Here is a 13,366-nt window from a genome sequence, read left to right as displayed (position 1 = left end):
TAATGCCCAAGATTTTTAATCCAGGCCCTGGAACAGCACTGTCAATGATTTCTCAAGCAACATACCCACAGATCTTTCTTCCACTGGGCATATTCTGAATTGAACAAATTCTCTAGACGCATCCACACCTCATCTTGTGTTTAGGAAGGGGCAAGGGCAATGTAGCGAACAGACCAGAGCAGTGCCTCTGGAGGCCAGTGGCTGTGGTTCAAAGGACAGTCCTACCATCCATTAGCATTCACCTTGGGCAATTCACTTAATCTCTGCTCCTTAGTTTCTCTCTCTGTAAAATGGGATTAATAATGGTATACCAGCAGCTAGCTCATTAATTTGTTGTAAACATTAAATAATATCAAATAAACAAAGTGCTTAGAATAGTAAACCTCTTACAAAAAATACTGGGCCGCCTATCAGTCTTCTCCAGAGCAGATGGCCTTGCTGCAGATTTAGGGAAATAGTCAAAAAAACCTCTAGAAAGAACTTTCAGAGAAATTCTAGTCCAGTGGTTCTCACACTTCCACGAATATCAGAACCACTTCAAGGGCTGGTTAACACTGCACGTGTATTTATTTGTATTTTTATATTGTGAATTTTTTCAATGGAGACATAGTAGTTACTAAGTGTATGTTCCTGATTATATAGTTCTTGCTTTATTATCACATAAATCAGTCTTCCTGATTCCAAAAGCAGTACACATACACACAAATACACACATTTGAAAAAGACTGCTCAAGGGCTGGTTAAAAGTACAAAATTGCTGACCCACACTCCCAGAGCTTCCCAGAGTAGGTTCAAGGTAGGACTGGAATTTGCATTTCAAACAAATTCTCAGGTGCTGCTGATGTGGCTGATCTGAGGACCACACCATGGGAGCCACTTGCCAGTACATATTCCCATTCTACAGATAGGGAAGCTGAGTCTCAGACTGGTTGAGTATGGTGACCAAAGTCATCTGGAGCCAGGGCTGAGACCTGAAGAACGCTGCTTCCCGGGCTTATGCTCTTTTGATTCTGCTCAGTCAGAAATGCAAATTCCGGGGCGCCTGGGTGGCTCAGTGGGTTAAAGCCTCTGCCTTCAGCTCAGGTCATGATCCCAGGGTTCTAGGATCAGCAGGGAGCCTGCTTCCTCCTCTCTCTCTCTCTGCCTGCCTCTCTTCCTACTTGTGATCTCTGTCTGTCAAATAAATAAATAAATAAAATCTTAAAAAAAAAAAAAAGAAAAGAAATGCAAATTCCTCCCAGACAGGTAGTGGGCTGAAGGCTGGGCGGGGAAGGGGGTGGGGCGAGGGGGTGGTGGTGTTGTGGTTTGCACCTTCATAGCTGTGTGAATGAGCCTTCCCACATTGGCGTAGCAACCTCTGGGGAGCTGCTTTCCTGCCAGCCAGTTGAGAGCATCCTGGATATTATTGTCATCAATGAAGATGAATTCTTGAGCTTGGCCAAAGCATTTGGTGACAAACGCTGTCAGCCTATATGGGTAAAGAGGAAAGTGTGGCATGAAGGGGGATTTCCTAGCAAGGGTACAATAGTTCGATAGCTTATTTTGGGACAGGGTTCCAGAAGGGGATTAAGGAAGCATAAGACCATAGGAGCCTAGAAAAGGGAGGTACTGATGGGCATCAATGGGGACATGAACTGGGAAGGTACAAGGTCAGGAAGAAGGGTGAGGGGCTTGACCATATGTGAGGCTGAAATAAACAATATTAAAGAGGTAGAGAGGATGGATAGAAAAAGAATAGGGTTAAGAGGAGTGGTAGAGAAATAGTTCCATAGTTCCAGGAATTATGCACTGGGGTACATTGAGAACTGGGCAATATTACCATGTGTTTCCATCTCCATCCTCTTCCCCAAAGGCACTGTATGAGCCATCTCTACGTTTGTACATTAGCTCCTTCTGGTACCCTGGGAAGCCAGGTATGATGTTAAATCACAGAGACAACTTCAAAAAACATGGCTTTCAAGGGTGCGGGGCACTTCAGGGGAAATTCCCCTGTGTCTTATTAAACTAGCATTAAGGTTTAGAGAATGTGTCCAAGAAGAAAAGATCGAACCAACTCACCTAGATTCAAGAAACCCACTGCCCGAGACCTGATTTCCTTTGTCAGCAGCTTTGCCTTCTCCAGATACTGCAAGACATAGATTATAGGAGCAAACAAGACCATGTTCTGCTCCCCACAGCCGCTTGGCATCTGCACCAGATTGTCTAGGTTCTGTAGGGCTGTGCCCATAATGTCTCCTGAAGTCCAAAAGGAGAGAGAAGGTGATGGTAGAGAGAAAAAGGAGCCTTTGTGAGTTACTGTCATTCATTTAACAAACATGTATCAGCAACCATTTAGTTGAGCACCTACACTGTGCCTGGGAGACAATAAGTCAAATACAATCTTTACCTCAAAGGATCATAATCAGAGGGGCAAACAATGACAGAACATTGAGGTAAAATTCCTTACAAACAATTGCAATATAGCACTATAATACTGGGTTCATTCATGGTGCCGGAGTACACAGAGAGGTACACAGGCTACCGAAGGGAGTTCAGGACTTTTAAGAAGGTATGTCAGTGGAGCTGGTGAGTGACCTAACAAAACCCGCCATCCTCAGACTCAATCTCTAAAGTCCTCCACTGCCTATAAATACATTATCCTCCAAAGTGCCACGTTCCCCCCAACCATACACAATCCTGACACTGTTTTCCAGGGATAGCTACTGACTCATTCATATATTTATTTTATAAACCAGTAAGCCTGACATAAGCGGCCCATTAAGATTGGTACTTTCAGCATCAAGTTCAGTTCAAATCTATAAATAGGTACTGAAGGTAAACTATTTGGCAGGAACTATACTAGGACATGGCCCTTACCCTCAAGGCAGTTTGAAAGACAGACATAGACAGTGAGCTATACTACAATAAGATGACTGATAAACAACAAATAAGATTCAAATAGAGTCCAAACAGAGAAATTTTAACCTGGAAGGGATCTCGGTAGGGACTAAGAATAAAGAAATAACCTAACATGTCCAGGGCTCCTACTACCTGCTAGATATTATGATGGAAACTTTATATTTAATTTTGACACCAGTCCTGAGAGGTAGATTATCATCAGTGTCTTTTTTTTTTTTTTTAAAGATTTTATTTATTTGACAGACAGAAATCACAAGTAGGCAGAGAAGCAGGCAGAGAGAGAGAAGGGGAAACAGGCTCCTGCTGAGCAGAGAGCCCTATGTGGGGCTCGACCCCAGGATCCTGAGACCATGACCTGAGCCGAAGGCAGAGACTTAATCCACTGAGCCACCCAGGCGCCCCTATCATCAGTGTCTTGAGGAAGGGGAAAAAAAGGATGAGAATTGTTCACTTATTTATTCAAGGTCACCTGGCTATTAAATGGCACAATCCCGGCCCAGTTTTGTATGATTTACAAGCTCAGTCTTTTCTACTCAGTTCCCCTCCTTGCCCAGAAGAGTGAAGTGTCCCTTCTGTATAAATATGCTTTTATCTTCCCTAACTATACTCAGATACATAAATTCCTCACTTTCTAAGTGGCTGCTATAAACACTGTGTTTCTTCTCCCCTCAATTTATAGACCACCTAGCCTAAATACATATGGAGCTTTGTTGACCTTTAACTTTCTCCTGTCCAGACTCCTTCCTGTTTTTGACTCTCATATACATCTAATCCCATGAGTGCTGTTACCTATACGGTGTATATACCAACTATACAAAATAAGTTCTTCTGTCACATGCCTTCCTTCAGATTGGTCCACATGCCCCAACCCACTCCATGCTTTGGCAAATTTCAGCCCCATTTTTTTGTTTGTTTTTGTTTTGTTTCTTTTGAGCAAGAATCCCTGGCTATTTACCCAGAACCGTAACATAAGCCTTGCTTGAATCAGGAACAACATCTGCAGGGAGCTCCAGCGAGATGGATTCTGAAGCCACTTGTCCTGTGAAAGGCAGAGAAAAGGTGAAAGTAGGGAAAGTGGAAATAGAGCGAGTTCAAAACCCAAACTTTAGAAAAAACTTTCTGTGATCCAGGGTTTTCTGTAGCCAGTGCTTTCTGTGGGTTGGAGACAATTTTTTTTTTTAACCAGTTAATATTGTTCTCTGCTGAAAGTAAATTCCAAAAAAAAAACCCCAAGAATGCATTGCACATTTTTTCTTCTTTACCCTGTCTCTCAGCTAATTGGCCCTATTAGGGACAGCACCCCAGACAGCACCTCTCCTATCCCTTCTTGTCCTATATATTCCTCTCTTGGCCTACAAATAGCTCCTGTTGCTGCCAGGAATTCTCAGTACCAACCCTTCTCTGCATTCACCCACCTTTTGGGCAAAGTAGTGAGCTGTATGTCTTCTCCACAAGGACTCCCTCTGGCTGACATGGAGACATAGTGGGGGAAACAGTGAAGATGAATGTCAGGGCAGATGGCACTGAAGGAACAGCAAACGGGAAGGGAAATGGGGAGAAGAGGCCCTCCCTGTGCCCCCAGGCTTCTCAGAACTGGAGAGGATACACTTTCTCCTTGAAGCTCCCAAGAACTACACTTCAATGCAGGAATGGGCCTATCAATAAAATTCTTTCTGGGCAAGGGCTAGAGCTAAGGACAAGTTTAGGAAACTCCTAAGAGGCAGGATTGACAATGGGGCTCATAGTGGGATAAAAAAGCAGTTAATAATGATATTAGAGATCTTAATAAGAGAAACTAACATTCATTGAGTATACCAAGTACTGTATTAGGCACTTTCACAGAGCATTGGAATGGGTTAAGCAAATAATTAAAGGCAGAAAGGGGCCACAGAATAAGGAAGGTAAGCTGATTGATTGAAGCTGGAGTCCGACAGCTGTGAAGGACTAACTGTATGGCTGGACACATAGAACATTGCTGGGCTGACTGCTACCTCCAAAGCTAGGTCTACAAAAATCTCAAAGAAAGAAAGAAGGAAAGAAGGAAGGAAGAGAAGAAAGAAAGAAAAGAAGGGAGGGAGGGAAGGAGGGAAAAAAAAAAAAAAGAGGAAAGAAGAATGGGGAGGGGAAGGGACAGAAAACTCACCTTGACCAGAACTGGTTTGATGAGTGTGTCACTCTGGCCCTTTGCTGGAACAAACCCCTTTTGCCCCCCACAGAGTTCATTGCTGTCCAGAATCTTAGTAGTGATGGTAAAGTTCACGTGACCTGGAAGAAAGAAGGGGAAAGGAAGGCATTAACCCTATTGCCAGAGGTACCGATGAGGCCTCTTCCCATTTAGACCAGGGCTTCTTAAACTTAACAACATGCGAAGACCTACAGATCTTGTTAGAATACAAACTGATTCAGTTCATCTGGGGTGGAGCCTATATTCACATTTCGAACAAGTTTTTAGGTAACGTCAATAATGCTGGTCCAGTGTGGCAGGCAGCCTGTAAGGACGCCCAGTGATCCCTGCTTCCCAATATCTACATTGTTGTGTAAGCTCCTCTCAGAGTGGGGGCTGGACTAAGCAACTCACTTCTAATTAGGTGGCTAGGGCAGAAGCAATGAGATGCCACTCTGGGACTAGGTTACAAAAAGGGTATAGCTCCTGTGTCAGGCACACTCTTTATCTTGGGCCCCTTGCTCTGCAGGAAGCCAGCTGTCCTGTCCTGAGGCAGCCCAGTAGAAAGACTCATGTGGTAAGATACTGAGGGAGGCCCCTAGCCCACAGCTGAGGCCCAGAACTACAGCCTGTGAGGGACAGAGGCTTTGGGAGGAGCGTGGAAGTGGATCTTCTCCCAGTCGAGTCTCCAGGTAAAGACACAGCCTTGCGGACAGTGTGACTTGTATTTCATGACAGACCTTGAACCAGAGGCACCCTGCTATGCTCTGCACCTGCATTACTGGCCCAAGGAAACTGTGTGATCGGAAATGTTTGTTCTTTTAAGCCTCTAAGTTGTTGGGAGTTTTGTGTTTTTGTTTTGTTTTATTTTTTTAGGATTTTATTTATTTCTTAGAGAGAGAGCATGAGTGGGGCCCCATCCCAGAAGCCCAAGATCTGACCTAAGCCCAAAGCAGACACTTAACTGACCAAGCTACCCAGGTGCCCCAAGCCTCTAAAGTTTTAGGGTGATTTGTTAAGCAGCAGTAGATAACTATTCATCTGAAGACCATACTTTCAGTTGCCAGGGTTTTATCCTAAGAGCAAATGACATCTAAGTGATATTGTGATGATTAAATGAGTCACCACATGTCAAGCAGTTAGAATAGCAGCTGGCCCATAGTAACTATTTGATAAGTAACATTACTATATGTCCCTTGTCCTGGCATAAATATTAAAAGCTCCCCTTTTCACATTCAAAATTATCCCATTTGGATAATTTTTTGGTCATCCATCAAAGAGCATTTTCTTATTTTTTTGTGGCATAGACTTAGGAGGGAAAAAAAATAGAGGCAAATAAAATGAGAAAGAACAAGAGAATAAAGCAAATGCAGGAGAGGAAAGGAGAGAGTTCTCAATCATTGAGCTTTTGCTCTGTGTTTTCCTTGCTCCTCTACTGCTTCCTTCTCTTACCTAACTTGATAGCAGTGATATTCCAGTGATAGCTTTTTGCTTCATCAGCACAGAGACAGCTGGAACCCTGAGAATCTGTCCATGATTGTACCTGGTACTTATCTGATGTGCCCAGGTTAGTCTGAACCTGCAGATGTTTAAGAAATAAAGGGTCTGAATACAGGAAACAACACACAGAGGCTTCAAAAAATATGGGGGTGGAGGCACACCCCACCTCTCTCCCAGGGACATCTGCTTCCTGTACCTCCAACTCTTACCCTGATGCAGTCCTTCAGATAATTGAAGATGGTGGCAGTAAGGCGAAAGGATTCCCCACGAACTACTGAGTAAGGGAGAGTCAGCTCAACAAAGAACGGCTTGAAAGCAGTCAGTCCAACAGTAGGTGAAAGACCAAAGCCTCTGGACTGGGAGGTACAGAAAGTCATGGCCTTCCACTCAGGGATGGTATCGGGAACCGTGACATGGATAGCCTCCTTCCCAGAGTCACTGTGAGAACACGAGAGCCCAGGTGAGGCACACATCAGGAGAGTATTGTGAATTAAGCTATAAATTTACCTACAGAAGTCATTGTTATTGTTGTTGTTGTTGTGAGGGGTGGGGTAAAAAGGCAAGTGAACTGAGGAACGTGCTAATCTCAGAGTGTGAATGTTCAGGTGAGTGATGATGTATGAATATGGGAGAAAGAGGTGGTGTCTGGGGATGTGAATGGGTGAGTGAGAGTAGGGGGTCATGTGTGCAAATACAGCTTAAGCGGTCAGTGCCCTCTGAACCTGTGAGGGGATATCTCACTGGAGTTTTGACTGCCCTTTCTCTGATGGTTAGTGATTTTAAACATCTTTTCATGTGCCATTCTTCTGGCTTGTCAAAATGAGCAGGTAAGCAGTGGGCAGGAACTGATGTCAACATGTGCCTTTCCATCTGTTGGATGTGGACTCCGAATGCCCTGTCTGCACTGTGTAAATGTGGAGACATGTGAGTTCATTTTGAGGGATTGCCTGTGTTTGCCTAAGAATTCAGGAAAAAGGAAAGTTCCCATGTCCCCATTAAACTCTCTTGACTTGAGACTGAGATTCATTAAGAATTATCTGAGTCTGAGTTTACTGCTGAATCCCCACTGTACAGTCTTACTGTACCTACCTTTGAGGCATCACTTACCCGATAGGAAACAGATCCCAGAGCCAAGTCTCTGGGAAGTACTGGCGGACCTGAGAGTCCTGTGACTGAAGTGATGAAGGTGATGATGACCCAAAACTCGCTTCACCAATACCATAATTCACTAAGGAGAGCAAGAATAAGGGAATTGGTGGGAGGGGGTGCTGGTGGTGGACAGAAGACTTCCGTTGTAAGACAAATTGAAGCAGAGGGACTACTACTGAGAAATTTAGTGGGAAACAGAAAACATCCAGTCACAGACAAGGAGAAAGGACCACTGAGGAACTGACTATTCATAAGGCCATCGGGGGGGGGAAGTGACAGATGAGGAGGTTGGACCAGGGGATGAACAGGTAAGGGCTTCAGGTTTCAAAAATTCTCCCCAGGGAGAGAGAGCCGGCTGCCTCATCTATGACCCACAACCCACGGCCACTGTGAGGCACGAGGCTCAGTGCAGGAACAGGAAGCAAAGAGTTAAGTGTTCAGAGTTCCATGATTTAAACATTTCAAGAGAATCCACAAGCCACACAGGTAGCTTACCTTCAGACACTGCAGTGCTATATTTTAGAGACTGATGACTGCAGTCTACTGGCTTCTTAATTTTGGCATTGGACAGTATTTTCAGGCCCATACCCTGAAAGGCACCAAGGAAACCAGAGAGTGAAGTGTCACGGTGGTCACCTCCCTTATTACCAGGGCGACAGCCTAGGAATTCCACCCTCAAAGGACTGAACCAAGACATTCTTTTCCTATTAATTTTGAGACTAGTGGTTACTACCCAATACCCCAATACTCAGCCACCAAGGTTCTGTTTGCTTTTGTCAGCTAATGTGAATATCAATGACAATTTTAAAAAATATATACACATTTATTTTTAAATATATACTTTAAATATACTTTTCAAATATATACTTTAAATGTATACTTTGCAAAATGATCACCACAGTAAGTCTAGTCAATAACCATCACCATACGTAGTTACAAAAAATTTTTTTCTTGGGATGAGAACTTATAAGATCTACTCTTTAGCAACTTACAAATATGCAATATGAGGTCAAGCACACTGTCACCATGCTGTACATTTCATCCCCAGGACTTATTTGTCTTATAACTGGATGTCTGTACCTTTTGATAACCTTCACTCATCTTGCCCACCCCCAACCCCTGCCTTGGGCAACCACCACATTGTTCTGTGTATCCATGAGCTTGGTTTTGCTGTTGTCGTTGTTTTTTAGATTCCATGTGTAAGTGAGGTCGTATAGTATTTGTCTTTCTCTGACTGATTTATTTCACTGAGCGTAACGCCCTTAGGATCCATCCATGTTGTCGCAAATGGCAAGATTTCGTTCTTTTTTTATGGCTGAATAGTATTCCACTTTTGTCATTGCCAAATATGTTTAATGCTTCTTCCAAATATTAGTCACTGGGTCATTATTATTTGCTTTAGACTGAACTTCCCAAGGGTAGGAACCATATTGGCTCAGTCAATCCAACAAAAATACATTGAGTATTATGAAGGACCAGTCATAGAGAGAATACAAAGATGAGCAAGACATGGTTCCTGACTTCAGAGACTTCCTGGTCAGTCTTGGGCCACATTATCCCCAACTTCTACTCATAAAGTACTCAATTTCTACTCATGAAGTACTTTTTATAATAGTGGTAAGAAACCTCTGGTCTATCTTTCCTCATTTTTCCTTCTTGACTGATCCCATGGAAATTAGTTCATTTGGGGGCAAAAAGAGGCTGCACACAGCTTCTCAGTGGCTCTCTTCCAATGCAATCAGGTGACTGGGCCCCCCTTCTTCAAGCACAAGTTCCATGGGAGGTTACCTCACATATCAGGAGTTTCTTCCAAGATTTTATCCTTTCGGTACCCACATGAATCTGTTTTTTTAGGTATGGACTTTCCTTCACCCCCTCCCCAACCACCACTGTTTCTATAACAAAATGGGTAAGAACATTTACCTGAAAAAAATGGAAAAGGTCCATGCCTTCAGAGACCCAAGGCCTCCACATAACTGAGAGGGGCTGAGGAGCATCCCAGGCGCCAGACATTGGACACTCATCATATTCAGCCACCTGATAGGGGTAGTGACCATACGAGAATGAGAACATCCTATAGACCTGAAATAGGAGGGGAAAAGGAAATAAGCTACTGACACGGTGAAATGGGTTGAGAAACTTCACTCAGATTCTGGTGCCACAGTTCACTGCTCTTGTATTATTTCTCTTCATTACTTCAGAATTGTTCCTATATTCATTCCATCATAATCCCTTCCTACTTTTTTTGTTTAGTAGGTGCCAAGCTGGGCTCCAGTGCGGGGCTTGAACTCATGACCCTGAGACTAAGTAAGACCTGAGCTGAGATCAAGAGTCAGACGCTCAAACAACTGAGTCACCCAGGCACTCTATCCCTTTCCTGCTTTCTAAATTCTGATCTCTTCCTCACCTTTTTCAATAATTTGTCACCCTTACCTCCTATTACAAATTTCCTACCTCTATGTGCACATGAACCATACCTTTCTCATACCACCGTTTGACTGTCATTTCCACACCAGCTTTTCTACCACCTTATGGTGACACAGTATTTCCCTCAGACTTTTCTTCCCACCCCCCTGAAGCCCATCTTTTAATTCAGTCAAACCATCTTCTCTGTCAAGTCCCTCTTTCTACCCCATTGGCAGACTACTCACAGAATTGTTGCTCAGCTCTGTCTCTGGCCTAAGCAGTAAGACACTCTCATCCACAGCCCGGACTGCACACAGGGACCCAGGAGCTGCCTGTAGCTGTAGTTCCAAATCTGCTCCTGGAAGCTGCTGGGAAGGTGAGAAGCCAAGGGAAACCTATGGAAGGAAAAAGTGCAACTTGGGGATCAGGTCAGCCTGGAGAGAAGGGGAAACAGTGTAATTTGGATCATCAGCCAATATCTCCTAACTTTAGCATTTAAGCTCAATCCTTCACTTTTATACTGATTTTTTTTTTCTTTTGTAAAGTCTAGTCCTTTCAGAACTTGTGACTTGTGGTACAATTGGAAAAAGTGAGCAGCATAGCACAGAAAAACATAGAAAGTTTAAGAGATCCCCCCCAAAAAAGTTGAAAAAAAAAGTTTAAGAAACAAAAACTAGAAAGAAAGAATTGCTATACAAAATATATAATTTCCTAGCACTCCTTCTTAAAAAGAAGTGGGAGATAGATTTCAACAAAATATACTGAGACATAAATACAACAATGACATCTACTTCAATATAATCTTATTTCCCTACCCCTGCCTGATTTCCAACCCCAGCACATACACTATCTCTCTCTATGCCCAGACCTTTTCTTCACCTTTCTCAACTGCCATTTTACCTGATTGTCAAAACACATCTCTACTGAGAACTGAATTTGGTCAGCTATAATGCCTCCACTGGGAAAAATGGCATAGATCACCAGGGAAGGATCAGGGGCTAGTCTGGAAGTGAAGGTCAGTGAGAGGGAAAAAGAGCCTTTTGTTCCTGAAAAAGAAGAGGGGATACACAGGGATGAGAACACAAACTCGTCTACTGACGACCTCCGACCACATGTCTGCTCTTCTCCTTGGGCCTGCTGCTGGCCTCATGGTGCAAGTTACATCCCATTTTCCTGTTCTCCTATGCTTATCGTTAGTGTTCTACCCTCATTGCTTCTTCTTTTGCTTCTAGTATAACAGCATTTCCTGGAAGCTTAAAGTATCCTTTGGTTTTCAGCAGAAGCATGAACACTCACCTTCCTCCTCAAAGTCCAGGTGTTTCTGCCCCTCCATCTCCAAATGCCCTTTCCCTATTAACTAAAAAAGACCAAAAAAAAAAAAAAAATCAACAGCAGGGAAGTTATGAGAGTTTAGCCTTGACCCTAGCCTAGAGCATCCTTGCACCTCTCCATAAAGAGAGGCTCCTTTCATATCTCCAGAGCCTGGGTCAATACTTCATGCAGCGTCCATCAGTTGGTCAAATGGTGGATAGTGCCAAGAGCCCTGCTGATTCCTCCTCCAGGAGGTTCTGCATGAGAACCACAGGGGTGCATGGAAGGAGACAAAGACCATGAGTTACCTCACTGCCAAACAGAAGAGAAACCATCCTCCACAATGGATAGCTGTCCACCAATTCTTGAAAATCTCCAGGTTTTATTCTCTTATGATCCTTATAGCACAAAGTTACCTAAAATTCATCTTCATCTTCATGACCTTTTTTTAAATTATTCTTAATCCAAAATTCAATGGAAATGAGTGTGCTTTAAACTGACTTGAGCCCTTCTGACATTTGACTCTTTGGAGGAGAAATCCCTTTTGTCTGAGTCTCCCTTCCTATTCATTCCCTTGAAACCAAATTCAGTGAAATTTTCTAAGCAGGGCTGTCATCTCAGACTGCTGTCAAGGGCCCTGTGGCCAGGTCCTGGGCCTCCTGGCTGACACTCAGCCCTTCTACACTGATCAGCTGGCTACTTCTCTGGGGCTCACCACACCCCTGTCCTAAAGGCAGGCAAGTGCCATCACTCTTGACTATTCACTCTGTTGCACCAGGATGATTGTTTCGGCTTGACAAAGACACAGAAATGAATCAATGCAGAGAAAATCCCTCAGAAACTCCAACCCTCCTCTTACCAGAGGATGGTAAGAAAATGGAGACTCTAAGGCATCAAACCCAGGATTTACACAAATCTAATTTCTCACTGTCACCAAGGTGACCATTAAAGCTGCTTATAGTTATACATTTCTTTCAAGCTACAAGTTACAGTTTTGCACAACGAAGCTGCTATCCGTGTTTAATTTTAACCTTTATCATCTATTTTGAAATTTTAACCAATGAAACACAGTATGAAGTTTATTCTGCGTCCCATCCCCTCCTTATCCTCTTCCCCACTCACCCGCCAGCTCCCGTCCAGTCCCGACCAGCAAGGGTTTATCCTTAATTCCTCATTTTATCCTCCAACACAATTTTCCTGTTTAAAATCGCTTTTTTTTTTTTTCCCTCATTTCCTCCCCCAATCCTTTATGCTTACACTGAAATACAATTAGCCGCTAGCCACAAGGGACTGCTGGAGCCTTTGAAAGGTGGCTCTATAAAATACATAACCAGCTGAAATAAAAAATGTGAAATATCTATTAATAATTTTATATGGATTTCATGTTGACATCATCATATGCTGGATACACTGGGTTAAATAGATTTATTTTTTTTTTTTAGTTTATTTACTTATTAAGTGATCTCAACACCCAATGTGGGGCTCAAACTCACGACCTAGAGATGAAGAGCTGCATGTTCCCCTCAATGGAGCCAGCCAGGTGTCCCCCCCCAAAAAAATATATATATATATATATTTTTAAGTTTTATTTATTTATTTGACAGAAAGAGATCACAAGTAGGCAGAGAGGCAGGCAGAGAGAGGGGGGGGGAGCAGGCTCCCTGACGAGGACCCTGAGATCATGACCTGAGCTAAAGGCAGAGGCTTAACCCACTGTGCCACCCAAAAAAATATATTTTGGGGGCCCCAAAAATATATTTTTAAAATTAGTTTTACCTAGGGGTACGTGGCTGGCTCAGTCAATTAAATAGGGGATTCTTTTTTTTTTTTTTAAGATTTTATTTATTTATTTGACAGAGCGAGAGAGCGAGCACAAGCAGGAGGGAGAGGCAGAGGGAGAAGCAGGCTTTCCACTGAGCAGCAAGCCCGATGCAAGAC

General features: G+C 43.3%; 1 protein-coding gene across 1 annotated transcript in view; it reads right to left on the bottom strand.

Annotated features, from left to right (window-relative positions):
- Positions 1-13,366, bottom strand: part of A2ML1 (alpha-2-macroglobulin like 1) — a 40,856-nt gene that overhangs the window by 11,591 nt on the left and 15,899 nt on the right. The window contains exons 13-27 of the mRNA XM_059404719.1: positions 11,414-11,474; positions 11,018-11,163; positions 10,363-10,512; positions 9,635-9,793; positions 8,196-8,300; positions 8,110-8,113; positions 7,670-7,769; positions 6,772-7,000; positions 6,515-6,641; positions 5,042-5,163; positions 4,314-4,365; positions 3,854-3,937; positions 2,059-2,235; positions 1,820-1,901; positions 1,312-1,468 (exon numbers count right to left, since the gene is read on the bottom strand). Of these exons, the coding sequence (XP_059260702.1) occupies positions 1,312-1,468; positions 1,820-1,901; positions 2,059-2,235; positions 3,854-3,937; positions 4,314-4,365; positions 5,042-5,163; positions 6,515-6,641; positions 6,772-7,000; positions 7,670-7,769; positions 8,110-8,113; positions 8,196-8,300; positions 9,635-9,793; positions 10,363-10,512; positions 11,018-11,163; positions 11,414-11,474 (1,755 nt within the window). The remainder of the gene's footprint in view (positions 1-1,311; positions 1,469-1,819; positions 1,902-2,058; positions 2,236-3,853; positions 3,938-4,313; positions 4,366-5,041; positions 5,164-6,514; positions 6,642-6,771; positions 7,001-7,669; positions 7,770-8,109; positions 8,114-8,195; positions 8,301-9,634; positions 9,794-10,362; positions 10,513-11,017; positions 11,164-11,413; positions 11,475-13,366) is intronic.

This window comes from Mustela nigripes, chromosome 6, assembly GCF_022355385.1.
Source record: "Mustela nigripes isolate SB6536 chromosome 6, MUSNIG.SB6536, whole genome shotgun sequence".
NCBI lineage: Eukaryota > Metazoa > Chordata > Mammalia > Carnivora > Mustelidae > Mustela > Mustela nigripes.
The sequence above is the reverse complement of the archived record's forward strand: the minus strand, read 5'-3'. Positions and strand labels throughout refer to the sequence as shown.